Here is a 17,887-nt window from a genome sequence, read left to right as displayed (position 1 = left end):
CATACTTTCCTTTATCATCAGAAAATTTGATCACCATTCTGTTATTTGGATTGTATGAGAGTCTTGTAAATCCCCGTACAGCACCATCCAGCACAGATGCACGGTTTATATTAAACTTGCAGGTTTGATTCCAGTTTATTTTTGTTGCAAGTTCTTCCAATATTTGCTTGATGGGGATTTCCACATCAGGGGGGATTCTGAAGAAGTACAGGTTTTATTATTTAAATGTCATTATAATTCAAAAACATACAATAACATCATTATATCATGTTACACAAAAGGACTGCATGGTAGGGAATGTTTATTCCAATCACTATTGAACCAGACTGATTAAAAAAAGGTGCAAACTATGCATGAACTTAGGGAGTTGGCATGTTTTTCCATAGACTGGTAAAACTATTTGTAGTTTTTAAAAAGGTTATGTTTTTCTAATCAAATTCTACAATTATAAACATTTTCTAGATTTGGAAGACAATGACTGAATTGTCTGTTTAGTAACAATGCAACTACTGGAATGATTCAGTAAACAACATTTAAGAAGTATCAAACAATTTAAATGATTGAGAATCCTATCACAACTGAACTGAAATATCAATAATAATAGGAAAATACACCTAAAGGAAAGTGTGTACTTTGTAGTGTAATGGTTTGATACATGTCAAAAAAATTGAAAATAAAAATTTGGATTTTAATTTAGAATCAGACTTAATAACTGAATAATACTCACATCTGGTCCTCAATGCTTGCCATTATGGCACAGGAAAGATCTTCATCCTCTTCCTCATCTTCAGATGCTGCCCGAATGAGAGAAAGGTAGGTATTATAATCACCATCCCAGGAAGCAGATCTGAAGGACTGGTCATTGTGCCAACAATGAGCTGGTGAGTTCTGTCTTGTGTAAGGCTGGCCACTGGCAGAGGATTGAGCACCGATGGAACTGGTGGAGAATTGAGCTCTTGTGGGGGATTGAACTCTGGTGGAGGACTGCACACCAATGGAACTGGCTGAGGATTGAGCACCGATGGAACTGGTGGAGAATTGAGCTCTTGTGGGGGATTGAACTCTGGTGGAGGACTGCACACCAATGGAACTGGCTGAGGATTGAGCACCGATGGAACTGGTGGAGAATTGAGCTCTTGTGGGGGATTGAACTCTGGTGGAGGACTGCACACCAATGGAACTGGCTGAGGATTGAGCACCGATGGAACTGGTGGAGAATTGAGCTCTTGTGGGGGATTGAACTCTGGTGGAGGACTGCACACCAATGGAACTGGCTGAGGATTGAGCACCGATGGAACTGGTGGAGAATTGAGCTCTTGTGGGGGATTGAACTCTGGTGGAGGACTGCACACCAATGGAACTGGCTGAGGATTGAGCACCGATGGAACTGGTGGAGAATTGAGCTCTTGTGGGGGATTGAACTCTGGTGGAGGACTGCACACCAATGGAACTGGCTGAGGATTGAGCACCGATGGAACTGGTGGAGAATTGAGCTCTTGTGGGGGATTGAACTCTGGTGGAGGACTGCACACCAATGGAACTGGCTGAGGATTGAGCACCGATGGAACTGGTGGAGAATTGAGCTCTTGTGGGGGATTGAACTCTGGTGGAGGACTGCACACCAATGGAACTGGTGGAGGACTGATCACGGATGAAACTGGGGGAGAATTGAGCCCTTGTGGGGGATTGATCTCTGGTGGAGGACTGAAAAGTAATGCTGTGAACTGAAATCTGAGAAGAAATTAAGTAATGTACATTAGACAAAGACCAAAAGTGCTCGAAAAGAACTGAACCAAGTCAAAAGCAGCACTCGCCATGTTTTGTGTGGAAGACTGATCATTCAAGTCAGTGGTCACATTCTCTTCAGGAACAGCACCCTCAGACTGGTAGACCCTTTCACCAGGCATGTCAACCTCAAAGCAGCTGTCATCAGAGCTGTCTGTTTCAGCCTTGGAAAACAATACAGCACATGAGATTTCTTGTCAAGCAATGTATTTTGCATAGTTTGTAGTATTGTTGCCACTTCACAAGAGTTTTTAACAGTGACTAAAAAAGGAAAAAGGAAAGCTAAAAATAAATCATTGAGTATAAAAACAAGTTAACACTGCATAAGATACATTTAGACTACAGTTGTGCTCATAAGTTTGCATACCCCTTGGAGAATGTGCAAAATGTTAATAATTCAAACAAAGCAAGAGGGATCATGAAAATTGCATGTTATTTTTTATTTAGTACTGTCCAAAATAAGCTAATTCACATAACAGATGTTTACATATACTCTACAAGATAAAATAATAACTGAATTTATTTAAAAATGACCCCATTCATAAATGTTTACATGCACTTCAATCTTAATACTGTGTGTCATTTCCTGGATGATCCACGACTGTTTTTAAATTTTGTGATAGCTGTTCTTTTATCTCTTTGTTGGTCTTAAAAGGGTTAGTTCACCCAATAATCAAAATTATGTCATAAATAACTCACCCTCATGTCATTCCAAACCCGTGAGACCTCCGTTTATCTTCGGAACACAGTTTAATATATTATAGATTTAGTCTGAGAGCTCTCAGTCCCTTCATTGAAGCTGGGTGTATGGTATACTGTCCATGTCCAGAAAGCTAAGAACATCATCAAAACATCATCAAAGTAGTCCATGTGAAATCAGAGGGTCAGTTAGATTTTTTTGAAGCATCAAAAATACATTTTGGTCCAAAAATAGCAAAAACTATTACTTTATTCAGCATTGTCTTCTCTTCCGTGTCTGTTGTGAGAGAGTTCAAAACAAAGTCAGTCAGTCTTTTGTTCGTTATCTGGCATGGCCACATTAAAAAAGTTAACAGCTTAAGTCATTTGTGGATTAATGCGTATTGGAGATGCGAACCATTTAAAACGATTCAGTTCGATTTGGTGAACTGGTTCAAGAAGATCCGGTTACATCGAGTGATTTGTTCGCGAACCGGAGATGACAAACTGCTTTGTTTTGAACTCTCTCAGACACTGAAGAGAAGACAATGCTGAATAAAGTCATAGTTTTTGCTAGTTTTGTACCAGAATGTATTTTTGATGCTTCAAAAAATTCTAAATGACCCTCTGATGTCACATGGACTACTTTTGCCACGTTTCCACCGAAATTACCCCGAACATTTGGAACCAGGAACTTTCTTCCCCAGGAACTATTTGGCCCCTCAGACCTGCTGCTCTCTGCGTTTGCACCACGGTCTAAAGTACCGGGAAGATTAGGCAAATAGACTGGTGTCGTAGATCTGCACGCATTTCTCTATACAAAGTGTGCTGATTTTGGATCCTCGTTAGTTCAGACTTCGCGCATTCGACTCGAGAGTTTGATGTCCGCGACGACGCAGTTCTGGTAATTCTGCAAACAGCAGTGTACTTGATAACATCAGTCAGCTGACCATGGCTACTGCAATTTTCCTCTGTATATTTAAAAATAAAACGAAATATTACATCAAATACCACTGCCTCCTTTCGTTTTTATTCAAACATAATAACAGTTGCAGAAATGTTCTTAGTTCAGTGATGTGTGTATATACAGCCATTACAATGAAACAAAATATTATATAAATATAACTTTTTTATTTTTATTTTCATTTTAACATATAGATAAAATTAATACAGACCAAAGATTACCTGTTAGATTTACCCAAAACTTAATTATATTTTATGTTTAACCACTAAAGAGACAGAGCCAGAAGCACACATCAGAAGGACAAGACAAGGCTGATCGCGTGGAGCTCACAGTCTACGAGATCGGTGAAACGCTTTTTTAAATAGGACCTGTCTTTATAAATAAACAACAGATTTTAGTTTTAAACAACTACATTCTCGCCTGAAATACTTTTAAAATTACATTTCATGACACAATAACAGTCATATTTTGAAAATGTTGATCCGAATAAATGGTGGTTGAACTCAACCAATGAGGTGTGAACTCAACCAATCAGGATGTTTAGCCCCCAAGTCCTTCCCCTGAAAGTTCCAGAACTTTGAAAAAGTACTACCTCACCAGCAGGGACTTTCTGAGGGGCATATTTTTACCCTGAACTTTATTTAGTTCCTTGTTCCTGCGGTGGAAACACACAGAGTACCAGGCCAAAGTCCCTAGTTCCAGGGCAAAGTTCCTGCGGTGGAAACGCAGCTTTTGATGATGTTTTTCTTACCTTTCTGGACATAAACAATAGACCGTGCCCACAGTTTCAATGGAGGGACTGAGAGCTCTCAGACTAAATCTATAATATCTTAAACTGTGTTCCGAAGATAAACGGAGGTTTCACGGGTTTGGAAAGACATGAGGGTGAGTTATTAATGACATAATTTTGATTATTGGGTGAACTAACCCTTTAAGCATTTTAACTTCCGGCTGTTCTTCAGAAAAATCCTCCAGCTCCAGCACAATATTTGGTTTCCCAGCATCTTCTGCATATTTGAACCCTTTCCAGCAGTCACTGTGTAATTTTGAGATCCATATTTTAACAATGAGGACAACTGAGGGACTCATACAGAACTACTACAAAAGTTGAAAACATGTACTGATGCTCCAGAAGGAAACACTTTGCATTCAGAGACGGGGGGGGGGGGTCTTCAGGTGTCTTCTGGGAAACATGCAAGTGTTTATGTAGCTTCTGAAGTCCAGTACTAAGTCAGTAGTCCCCAGTGTGAAAATATGGATCTCAAAACCATATAGTCACTTTTGGAAAGGGTTCAAATATGCAGAAGAGGCTGGAAAACCAAAGAATGTGCAGAAGCTGGGGGATTTTATGAAGAACAGCCGGCAGTTGAACTGCTCAGTTGAGTTGAATTGTCAATTTAATTTTGTATCACAAAATACAAACAGTCATTGATCATCCAGGAAATTATACACAGTATTAAGACTGAAGGGTATGTAAACTTTTTTAAATGGGGTAATATTTATAAATTTAGTTATTATTTTATCTTGTGGAGTATATGTAAACACCTGTTATGTGAAATAGCTAATTCGGGACATCAGTAAATAAAAAAACAAGCAATTTTCATGATCTCTCGTTTTGTTTCAATTATTAACATTTTGCACATTCTGCAAACTAAACTTATAAACACAACTGTACCTGGCATGAAACAACACTATACCCTATAAGGAAGCCCATATGGAAAAGAAAAAAACACACCAGTCTTACCAAGAGTAGTGGTCTTGAGGGTTTTACATATAAGGCCTTCAACCTGAACACCTTTAAAATCAAGCTGCCATTCAGTTCTTGACCTTTACTTAACATGGGTGTAATGAGCTTGTTGCCACATCCCATAAGTATTTCCAAACTGCACACAATGAAAACCAGTGGTATTAATACACTGTCAAATAATACATCACACAGTACAACATTTACAATAATAAAAAAAACAACTTTAACCTGTTTACCTTACATCTGGTGGCACTTTTTCTTTGAAGGCTTCTTTGATTTTTCTCAAAACCGTCATGCTGTCCCATGATTTGTCAAATTCAAATGCATTTAATATGTGTCCAATCTCATGCAAGTGCTGTTTATTCTTTTGCTTTACTACTGCATTATCGTCAGGGGAGGTCAACAGTATAACATCTTTATTAAAAGTACGATGGTACTGTGTCTTTGGCCTGTAAAAACAAACACAGCTTAACAAAAAGCTTCAATTAACAGCATTTATCATAAATTATTTGACATCCTTAGTTGAAAATGGCCAAGCTCACTAGTGGGACTGGGACTTTTGTAGGGAAGACATTTTATACTTTTTTAACTATAGAGGCAGAAAATTGTACTCTCCCCCTCCCCAATACCATTGCAGACTTTTTTCTTACCTTTTTCTACATCGAGACTGCCAATTGCCATACTGCTGGCGAGTCTGATATCGTGGTCCTTGAACTTCGCCTCCGGATGATGTTGGCATCGTTTGCCTGTTATTTATGCTTTGTATACCAGACGTCGAAGGCCGAAACAAAGTGCGCAATTCAGATTCTGTTTCTGACTGCATTTGAGCAGATGGCGACACACTGGATTCAACTGAATTAGCAATTGATCTAATAATAGTAGGCGAAGCAAGAACATTTCGCAAAATGTTAATTGCTTCAGTTGTACGATCTCTGTCCATGATGGTAAATGCGGCAATTACAGGTTCCTTCCGTTTACGCTCAAACTACTTCCTTTTACACTGAAATGCCTTCCGTTTATACTGAAATGCCTTCCGTTTACACTGAAAAGTTCACGCACATCCACATATGAAATCACTTGCAAATATATGTATGTTCACAATTAAATCATACCTCTTTCTTGTATGAACTATATTCATTAGTGAATTTTATTTTGTATGTATGCGCGAGTGTTTTATGGATGTGTGTGCGTGCATCGAGTTTATATGTATGTGCGAGCGTTTGTAGGTGTATATGCATGGACCAAAGTTTATGTATATGCCAGAATGTATTGGTGAGTATGCATCGAGTTTATATGTATGTGCGAGCGTTTGTAGGTGTATATGCATGGACCAAAGTTTATATGTATATGCGAGAATGTGCAGGTGTGTTTGTATGCAGCGAGTTTATATGTATGTGCGAGTGTTTAATAGGTATATATGCACGGATCAATTTTATATGTATATGCGAGTGTTTGTAGGTGTATGCACGCGTCAAGTTTATATGTATATGCAACTTATTCACAAGTGTGTATGCATACGTTGCTAACATTATATGTATTGGTATCGATTTCATATTATTGTACACGTGTATTTTATATATGTATCTTTGAACATCTAGTAGTATGCATGTATATGTGAGTAATTTATAGGTGTATATGCAAGTGTTTTATGTATGTATTGATAAGCGAAGTTTGATTTAAATCCTACACGGCGCCTCATATGAAGCTGACAATGAAGTAAATGTATAATAATTAGCAAAGATGATTAATTTAGCGCTGTAAAGGCGCGTGTGAGGGGCTGAGACGCGCAGCGGAGCGTCAGATGCGCGTGAGGAAACACAGCAGAACGGTACTTCACTCCTCTTATTATTTCTCTTTTACTATAGCGATTTAGTTTTAGATACTTTATCTGAGTCTTTCATAGAGTTGTAGAGTTATTAGAGAAATGGAGTTATTTTTTTACATTCTTTAGTGGAAGTTTTCAGATCGGGACTTCGCAGCCTGTTCGCGACTCTTTTGATTCAGATCGGGACTTCGGAGCATGTTCGCGACTCGGTTGATTCAGATCGGCACTTCGTAGCATGTTCGCGACTCGGTTGATTCAGATCGGCACTTCGGAGCATGTTCGCGACTCCGTTGATTTCAGATCGGGAATTCGGAGCATGTTCGCGACTCGGTTGATTCAGATCGGGACTTTGGAGCATGTTTGAGATTTTTTTTTAATTCAAATCTGGACATCGAAGCAGGAAGTGTTTGTCAAACAGGTGATAAATGAATATTTGGACTTGAGGCTTTCTTTTTACCTGTCGATTCAGCATGTACATGGACACACACACAAACGTGGACACACTCTAGACTTAATCATCAGTAGGGCTCTAAACTTTTCATCCATTGTTATTAACGACGTAGTGTCAAGGATCGCAAGAGGCGAAGACTCAAGTGCAGGCAGATGGGAAGACTTTATTTATACGTTCTTTTTTTGATAAGAAATTGTATTCTTTGTTAGATTTTAGAATCTTTTATTCAGGATGTGTTAAACTGATAAGAAGTGATATCAAATATAAATTTTGTTAGAAGAGATTTATATTTTGAATAAACGCAGTTCTTTAAAAAAAATTATACATCGAAGAATCCTTAAAAAAGTATCGCAGATTCCAAAATAATATTTGGTAGCAAAACTATTAATAGTTCTTGTAATAAATCATCATATTTTCATGATTTCTAAAGATCATGTGACACTGAAGACTGGAAGAATGATGCTGAAAATACAGCCGCACATCACAGAAATAAATGATATTTTAAAGGATTTTAAAATATAAACCATTATTTTATATATTTTATTTTGATAATTTTGAATTATTACTGAAATACAACCTTTTTTTGTTTCAAACAGTTCATTGAACAATAATAAATTAAGTACCTGAAGCTGACAATGAAGTAAATGTATAATAATTAGCAAAGATGATTAATTTAGCGCTGTAAAGGCGTGTGTGAGGGGCTGAGACGCGCAGCGGAGCGTCAGATGCGCGTGAGGACCAAACACAGCAGAACGGTACTTCACTCCTCTTATTATTTCTCTTTTACTATAGCGATTTATTTTTAGATACGTGATCTGAGTCTTTCATAGAGTTGTAGAGTTATTAGAGAAATAGAGTTATTTTTTACATTCTTTAGTCGAAGTTTTCAGATCGGGACTTCGCAGCCTGTTCGCGACTCTTTTGATTCAGATCGGGACTTCGGAGCCTTTTCGTGACTCGGTTGATTCAGATCGGCACTTTGGAGTCTGTTCGCGACTCGGTTGATTCAGATCTGTACTTCGGAGCATGTTCGCGACTCGGTTGATTCAGATCGGCACTTCGGAGCCTGTTCGCGACTCGGTTGATTCAGATCGGCACTTCGGAGCCTGTTCGCGACTCGGTTGATTCAGATCGGCACTTCGGAGCCTGTTCGCGACTCGGTTGATTCAGATCGGCACTTCGGAGCATGTTCGCGACTCGGTTGATTCAGATCTGTACTTCGGAGCATGTTCGCGACTCGGTTGATTCAGAATTTGACTTTGGAGCATATTTGAGATTTTTTTTAATTCAAATCTAGACATCGAAGCAGGAAGTGTTTGTCAAACAGGTGATAAATGAATATTTGGACTTGAGGCCTTTTTTTACCTGTCGATTCAGTATGTACGGATCGCAAGAGACGAAGACTCAAGTGCAGGCAGATGGGAAGACTTTATTTATACGTCACCAAAATAAACAAAAACACAACTGAAACCAGAGGAGCGTTCAAAGTTACGAGACATAGACTGTCAGTTTCAGAGTCAGATTCCACGTGAAATGCTCTCAGACAGCAAATGCAATGAGTTTGCATCCTTTTCTGAGAAGATCATCAATATCAGGAAGGCGATTAGCACATCCTCAAGTAATGCAGTTAGAAATACCAAGGGTTCACAGAAAACAAGGGAGTCTGCTTTTAGTTTCTATGCCGCTCGCAGTTGGAATCAGCTTCCAGAAGAGATCAGATGTGCTATGTTACGAACCCCTGTTATAAAATGCTCGTTGAGAAAGGGGTCCACAACATGAGGCCAACAGCAATTTAACCATTTGTTTTTGGACTAATAAATGATTACTCAATCTCAACTCTCATCTTTTAAGTCAAAAGGCACTAGGTAGGTGTGTGTGTGACATTAATAGTTAATTGGGAAAATTAATATAGTTAAATTTATGAAATAAATTAGTAATATTAGTTTTATTCCATACTAAATTGAATGGTTTTTCTTTTAGTCTTCTTTGTTGGCCTTGAGAAAGCCGACATATATTTGAACATTATTATCATTTATTATGAGAGTAATTGACAACGACTAAAATTTTATTGTTTCACCAAATTCAGCTCAGATCTTCAGACTCGTTTGACTCGTCGCTGTAACTGGTCAGACTTTTTCCTTCTCAAAAAATCCTAGTGACTTTCATTATCTGAGCAATGAAGGTCTTACACTTAAGGTCCACTAGAGGGGGAGACAGGATTTCTTTTTATGTAAGTTTAAACAGATAAATACATGAATTTCATGTGTAACACAGGTTCTTCAATGATAGATGGGGTGGTAGGGGGGTATACCTTAGCTCAATGATAGCTGTATAATATAAAACAACATTAACTACTGCAGCTGGTACCAAATAAAAATTATTAAGTTTTGGAAAAACTGCAAGTCAAATGTACTTGCACAAATGACTTGCTGTTACATAATACCCTATATGCGTTGTTGGGGACGTTTTCGTCCACTAGGGGGTAAAGTTGAGTCTTAATTTGGCCACAACTTTCTCTGTGTTTCAGCTAATGGAATGATTGGTGACCAATCTTATTTTGACACTTATTTTGGGAAAATGCTTGAAATTTTTCAAAAACTCAACAGTATACTGTGGGTAAATTCACTACCCTTTTGTTATGTTCGGGATGAAAACACCCACTAAATTAAAATGCTGTAAAAATGTCTCAGATAAAGATTTTTTAATTTTGTTTTGCATAAATCTATTAATCACCCTCAGTCCTGATCAAAACTACCAAATGTTTAAAAAGAAAATCCAAGATTTTATCTCTTTAATTACCAAGTTCATAAATGATGTCACTGATTTGGGAAGAAAAAAACACACACAAAATGACATATTTTCAATATAAAAAGTAATTGTGGACTGGATATTTTTTTTACCTTTTATGACAGTCTTGGGCATGTCAAAGATTAGTAACTGAAGATTGGCTTTGATGTATTGTTAGTTTTTGTGCAGCATTAGATTTTAATTTTTTCTCCCTCATTTATTGTTGGTGGCTGTTTTTGCCCCATTGACTTTCATCATAACGACATTTTTTGATGCAAAGCCATGACACCATATAATCATGCACTCTTGATTGTTGGTGGTTTCCCCTGTTGGGAAGAGGTAACATTTGTTATTTTTACAGTTGATCACTAGGTGGGACCATTAACCCTTTAGATAGGCCTGTGCAAAAAAAGGCTTAGTTTCTGGCCTGTATATAGAGTTATATGGAGTATAACAGCAAATTATAGTGTGTGTGTGTGTGTGTGTGTGTGTGTTTGAGAGAGAGAGAGAAAGAGAGAGAGAGAGAGAGAGGGTGAGAGAGACCTTTGTGCACTTACCTTGATGTATCTGAAAAAACCAACAGGGAAAACCACAAACAATCAAGAATGCATGATTATGTGTCATGGCTTTGCAATCAAAAATGTAATTATAATGGAAGTCTGTGAAAAAAACATCCACCAACAATAAATTAGGGGAAATTATTTTTTTATCTAATGCTTACAGCAGTTTAATTGAGTGGATGTTTTAATCCCAAACATAACGAAAGGGTAGTGAATTTGAACAATGCACAAGGGATACATAATAATTTTTATTTGGCACCAGCCGCAGTTAATGTTGAAAGCTAACAGGAGTGTGGTGGGGTGCGAGGTCTATTTTGACCAATGGATGGAAACCTCAAGGCAGTGGCCTAAATGCTTATCTGAAGATTTTGTCTTTATAGATTAAATTTTACATTGTACTTACTGAAGTACACCTCTGCATGCAGACACCCAACTGTACAAATTCATTTATAGATTTAAAACTCAGTCCTGAACCGGGAGAACCATGTTCTGCAGAGTTCAGTTCCAACACACTTACTGATCCTGAAGACCTTGCTTAGCTTAGGTGTGTTTATTTGGGGTAGCTAAACTTTGCAGGACACTGGCCATCCAAGAGGAGGACTGAGAGTCCTGACATTAGCACTTTATATTCAGTGCATGTGATTTATCAACACTGAGTACATCTTAAAATGTACAGCTCATGAAAAATAAAAGATCTAGATGGACAAACATTAAATGCATAAACCAGTGTGAATAAAAAATAAACCTTAAAATAAATTTGGAGGTAGGTTGAAAAAGCCAGAATGGGAAGTTTTAAGTACAGCTTGAAGTGTGAAGTTTATTCGTGTACACAGATATGGCATATTCATGGTAGTACACATGAAATTAATGTATTTATTTGCCATTTTACGTAAATAGAAATCCTGTCTCCCCCTCTAGTGGACATTTAGTGTAAGACCTTCATTGCTCAGATAATGAAAGTCACTAGGATTTTTGGAGAAGGAAATTTGGTGAAACATAAAAATTTTAGTCGTTGTCAATTACTCTCATAATAAATGATAATCATGTTCAAATATATGTCAGCTTTCTCAAGGCCAACAAAGAAGACTAAAAGAAAAACCATTCAATTTAGTATGTAATAAAACGAATATTACTAATTTATTTCATAAATTTAACTATAGTAATTTTCCCAATTAATTATTAATGTCACACACACACCTACCTAGTGCCTTTTGACTTAAAAGATGAGAGTGGTAAATGTTACAGACATATTATCATGGAACTGTTCAGTCTATTATTGATTTTTATTTCCACTTCACTTTTATCCAAGGAGACAAAACTATTTGCACTGTATTTACAGTGGGACAATATTCATACAATACTATAACCTAGAAATAATTTAAAGGGGTGACTTGCAAGTCACGAATTATGTGCGCAGCAACATCTGACTCAAATACTATGTTAATTAACAGTGAGCGGTGGTTTCAGACGCTATTCTTATAAGACTCTTATTCTGAAAGAATGTAATATCGAGTTGAAGGCGGAGCGATTCGACCAATCAGATGAAAGGAGCGTTTCAGCTCCGCCCACAAGTGCGTATGAAATATTGAAGCCATAAACCGTTTTTTAAACCCCAAAGGACAAAATGAGAAATCAAGTCAAAAACTCATTTTCCGTTTGTTAATCTAGATGGAATAACGAATAAACGAGCCATTTTTCCATTTCTCATTATTGAATTCATGTTCTCTCACTTGAATCCTCTTGAGTCTTTCGTTTTCTGATTTTTAATTGGAAACGGATTTGGAATGGACGGAAGATACCCTGAATTGTCCAAGTCCCGTTTTTCCAAAAGCAAAAAAAAAGAAAAAAAAAAAAAAAAGCCAAAGAAAGGAATTTATATAAGGGAGCTCATTTGTGCCACTTTAATGCTAGGTCTGCATCGGTCTCTATTTCACAAGCCACTTCTTAATCCGGCGACAGCTTCTTCATGTTATATAGCATCAGCTCAGAAACTCTGGTTTTCTGTTGCATCAGATCACTTTCATCTCTAAATTGATTATTTAATGTGGAGGGGTTTGAAGATCACTCCGTGCAGCTGGTTGGTCCGTGTACGTTTTGATAGTTTGTTTTTTCGATTGAAACACAAAACAAAATAACGAGAAACCACCTGTTTTTCGTTTGTCGTTTCAAACCAAAATCAAAGAAACGGTAAAAAAAGAGCCGTTCTCCCGTTTTTGGTTCTGAATCTAAAAACGAAAAATGACAAAACCAAAATCAAATAACGGTCCGATTTTGGTTTTTTGAAATTCCTTTTTCCATTTTTTCGTTTGAAGATCTACATTGAAATACAGACAGGTCGGCCACGTGACCCGGAAGTAATAGTAAATATGGCCTATCAAAATAAAAGCCAAGCTTTTTACAAACGTTTTATAAGTTGGTAATATAGGTTAACCTAATAACTTATTGTGTGTGCAGAGTTGTTACTGTTAGCACTATATTATATAATTAAATTTATATTTAATGTGGTTTCCACCGTAATGGACAGCGATTCAACGTGAATTCCCACGTGACGTCATGCGCAGGCCTAACTAATAATGAGGGAGATTGGGATTCCGCCATCAAAATATCAGTCCCTATCTCGTCTTTGCCATTCGATTGACACCCTCGTAAAACTTGTGTTGGTCCTCAAATATAATTTTATCCTAACGCATCATATCTATTTTCAAAAAGCCCAAGGACACGCTGTTACCTCGCTCACGTTATAAAGTGTTAATATAAATGTATTGAACTGGCTAGTTAACTAATAGTGATAGTAGTTTGTTTATAATATAATAAAAAACGACATATGTGAAGGTTCTCAGTCCTCCATGTAACGTTAATAATCCAACGAAGTTTAAAATCAAGGGCAGTTCAAAACGATTACAGACACCAGTAGGTGTCGCACTGTGTCTGCTTTGTGCGAGCTACTGTCATGGAGATATTGCTTTATGTTCTGTAATTAAAACACTTTCCATTATTTTCATTACAACTGTGCTTTCACAAATCACGTTTCCTAGCACAGCTGCTTAAGGCATTAGCCTACTCAATAAAATGAGCTCTTTCTCCTCATGTTTGATTGTCTGATTTACATGTGCTATTATACTGCGTGAAGTTTTAGTTGACTGTAACACTCACAAATTTAAAAACATGTCTCACATATAGGCCTTCAGTCCAGTTGGGTGTGTGGTTCTACTGTGTTATAATAGACAACAAGCAGTATGTCATGAAAGTGAACATAATTTATTTTATTAAAATATTTATATTAATTTATTATTTGCATAAAATAACATAAAATGAATACAACAAAAGGAGTTCTGCAAGTGAAAGTAATAGAAAATAAAATTGAACAATTTATTAATTGCATAAAATAACATAACAGATGAACATAACCAAACTTAACCATTTGACTTAACTTAAAACCTAAACCTAAAATAAAAACTAACTAAAACAATCTCCTAACTAATAGTGTCTTTCAAAACATTCACAATCTCCCTCATCCCTGTAATTTAATTTTTTTTTTTTCTTGGAACATCTTGTCCCTGCATTTTGGGCAGTGGGGCGAGGTAGTTGCCCACTGCTCAACGCAGACCCGGCATCCAACGAGGCTGCGGCAGCACGGTGCCACAATTGGGTTTTCCATCACATCTGCAAGATTCAGAATATTTTTCAACAAATATTTCAACAGTTGTCTCAAGCAATTTTCCACTGTCTCATTTCACTTGTTAGTGTTACAGTGTGTTAATAGTTATATATTCCCATTGACTACAATAATTAAATTTTAATAAAAATTGTAGTCATAGTAATGATATTTCTAAACATTCCCATGTATCCCCTATATATCTCTGTAGTTCTAAGCCTCTTTTTCTATATTGTATGACAGTAACATCCATATATATATATATTTTTTTTTGCTGGTTACATCTTCACTGAAGCTACATCACACTTATACTGATACAAATATTAAAATCCAATATGCCATTGCAACAGGACAGTACCCACCCAGCCACAGCCTGTTCATCCTGCTGCCTTCTGGGAAGAGATATAGAAGTTTCTGCTGCCTCACCAACTGCAGAGCAACATTTCCCCCCAAGCTATCAGACTCTTAAACTATAGTTCATCCTCAGCACTGCTCCACTGATCATAGTTTATTTATGTTTACCATTTTTATAATTGCTTCTATATTAGCCTGATAATGTCTGCTATGTACCAGAAGGGAGATACAAACTCAATTTATACTTTATACTATTATATATATTATATTGTGACAAAATATACCCACCTACCTTAAAGAAGAATAAAGTGAATGTTTTGGAAAGGCAGAGTCAAAAGTTATGACCTTAAAATGATTGAAATGTTGTGGAAGGATGAGGAAGCAAGCAGCTCATGTGAGGAAACCCACCAACATCCAAGAGTTGAAGCTGTTCTGTACAGAGGAACGGGCAAAGATTCGTCCAAGTCAATAAGCAGGACATATCAAAAGTTACTGGAAACGTTTTGTTGCAGTTATTCCTGATGTAATCAGCGTTGACAGCCTGTTTTTAGTAATGTAATTATGTTTTGGGGTTTTCTTTTGAGGACCTTGTAAAATGTTCTTACCTTAGGGCTTAACAAATGTTCTGCAGCCATTGATTGTACATGCAATGCCCTTGAAAGCATGTATGTGCTATATAAAATTTTAAGACTTTTATGGATTCTCTTCACTGGCATGACACAATCAGAGTTTTGTATGTTATACAAACTGGAATGTGTATAGAGAAGAAAGATTCACAAAGTATATAGCACACTGGTAAATCATTATTTTGGCTAGATGGCCTACATTAGGATTAGGACATGTCTGATGTGAGTTTGTTGTCTGAGCTGCTATAAGAAGCTGATAGCAGTGCAGTGTTATAATCAGGTTAAAACAGAAGCAGGTTTAACTCTGGGCTGGGTGAATGATGATGATGATGATGATAACTAGGCAAATAAAAACAAAATACAATGAACAACAATAAATATATCTGTATCAGTAATCTTGATTTAAAACAGTTACCAAAGACACCATACAGTCAGTCATTTAAATACTGCCACCTGCTGGTAGAAAGGGGGAACAGTTATTCATTACGGTGGAAACCACATTAAATATAAATTTAATTATATAATATAGCGCTAACAGTAACAACTCTGCACACACAATAAGTTCTTAGGTTAACCTATATTACCAACTGTATTGAGCCAAACAATGCGCTCATTAAACGTGACTGGTGATGTCTGGATAGGCACGATATTAAATAGCTGTAATAAACTACTGTTGCTAACATATTTATTCCGGTCCAGGTTTATATAAGGCTATTTATTAATAGATTTTTCTTCTAACGTTACTCTGGTATAACGTTAGCGCTGCATAATATGACCGTTCTAAAAGCTTGGCTTTTATTTTGATAGGCCATATTTACTATTACTTCCGGGTCACGTGGCCAACCTGTCTGTATTTCAATGTAGATCTTCAAACGAAAAAATGGAAAAAGGAATTTCAAAAAACCAAAATTGGACCGTTATTTGATTTTGGTTTTGTCATTTTTCGTTTTTAGATTCAGAACCAAAAACGGGAGAACGGCTCTTTTTTTACCGTTTCTTTGATTTTGGTTTGAAACGACAAACGAAAAACAGGTGGTTTCTCGTTATTTTGTTTTGTGTTTCAATCGAAAAAACAAACTATCAAAACGTACACGGACCCTGGTTCTTCTCACTCTCTCTCCTCTCTCCACTTTCTCGGAAAATGGAGAACTTTCTCTCATGCATTTATGCATGCAGCGGCAGGTAGGCGGGGCTTACTCAGTTCACTGCTATTACTAGCTCTTAAAGAGCCCAACACTCATGACACAGTTAATGATCAAATAACTTATTATATTTCTTTTGATTTTTTTCTTCTTTCCATATTTTTTTCTTATCTTTTATCTTCTTCGCTGACAGCCTGGATTACCTGGATTACACTGTACTAGTTTTATTTCATATACTTTGAGCTTACTTAAGAAAATTACCATTTAAATCATTGTTTCATGTCCTTTATTTAGCATTCAGACTCCACTTTGAATCAGTGTTTTGATCTGTTTAAAGGGATATTTCACCCAAAAATTGCAATTCTGTCAGCAATTACTTAGATTCAGTTTATTCCATATCTACACAAGTTTCTTTCTTGGTCACCAAACTATTTCTGGTAGTCATTGACATGTATAGTATTTTTGTCCATATTTTAGCTATGTGAAAATAGTGTGTGCAGGGGAGGCATAATGTTAATAACTGCTTATATAAAAAATGGTGAATCCATTAGAATCATTAGAAGACTGGATCGCGATTCATATGTAAACAGATTTTTATGTGCACCTCTAGTTTTCTCCTCTTCTTCTCAAAAGCAGCACAACATGCCCCGCCCCTTTGCTGCCTTTCCCCGAGTTTTATCTGTGTTTGTTACATCACAAACCCGGGAAGTTACTTGTTGCAGTCCCTTACCAGACGTTTTTGTAGAAATTAAACTTCCAGAATTATAACGATATCTCCATTTGGATTGAACTTTCAGCTTTGTAACTTTTCAGATATTGTTTATGCTCAAACAGTAACATTAACTAATGCTAAAAAAGTGAAATCACTATCAACCACCCCTTTAAGACAAATTATAAATTAAATATGTCCTTTTATTATTGCTTGGAAAAAATGCTGCACATTCCTTAGTAAAATTTAAATATAACACTGTAATAATATACTAATATAGCACTTGCATATTTTTGCTCTTTTGTTGGTTTTAATTGCTTCTATTGTCCTCATTTGTAAGTTTCTTTAGATAAAAGTGTCTGCTAAATAACACAATTTTAATATAATGTAAATGTAAATAACAAAACTAAATTTAAATTTAAAAACAAGCACCATATCAAATAAATAAGCAACACAAATAAAATAAATATCTTCATATAAAGAAAATAAGGCTTTGCCTGTGCTCTTTTCATTCAAAATGAGAGGAACCACTGCATTTAATCATGATCCAAACACAGATGCTGCATACATGCAACATGAGCAGTTTTAATCTGAAGTAGATTGT

General features: G+C 36.6%; 1 protein-coding gene across 1 annotated transcript; it reads right to left on the bottom strand.

The window, feature by feature from the left end:
• Positions 1-54: 54 nt before the first annotated feature.
• Positions 55-6,842, bottom strand: LOC127978886 (uncharacterized). Its single transcript, XM_052583841.1, has 4 exons — positions 5,825-6,842; positions 5,411-5,623; positions 728-1,731; positions 55-197 (listed from the first exon to the last, which is right to left on the bottom strand). Exons 1-3 carry the CDS (start codon positions 6,112-6,114, stop codon positions 750-752), a joined length of 1,485 nt encoding a protein of 494 aa, XP_052439801.1. The 5' UTR covers positions 6,115-6,842; the 3' UTR covers positions 55-197; positions 728-749.
• Positions 6,843-17,887: the final 11,045 nt, after the last annotated feature.

The sequence above is a fragment of the Carassius gibelio genome, chromosome B19 (assembly GCF_023724105.1).
Source record: "Carassius gibelio isolate Cgi1373 ecotype wild population from Czech Republic chromosome B19, carGib1.2-hapl.c, whole genome shotgun sequence".
Lineage (NCBI taxonomy): Eukaryota > Metazoa > Chordata > Actinopteri > Cypriniformes > Cyprinidae > Carassius > Carassius gibelio.
The sequence above is the reverse complement of the archived record's forward strand: the minus strand, read 5'-3'. Positions and strand labels throughout refer to the sequence as shown.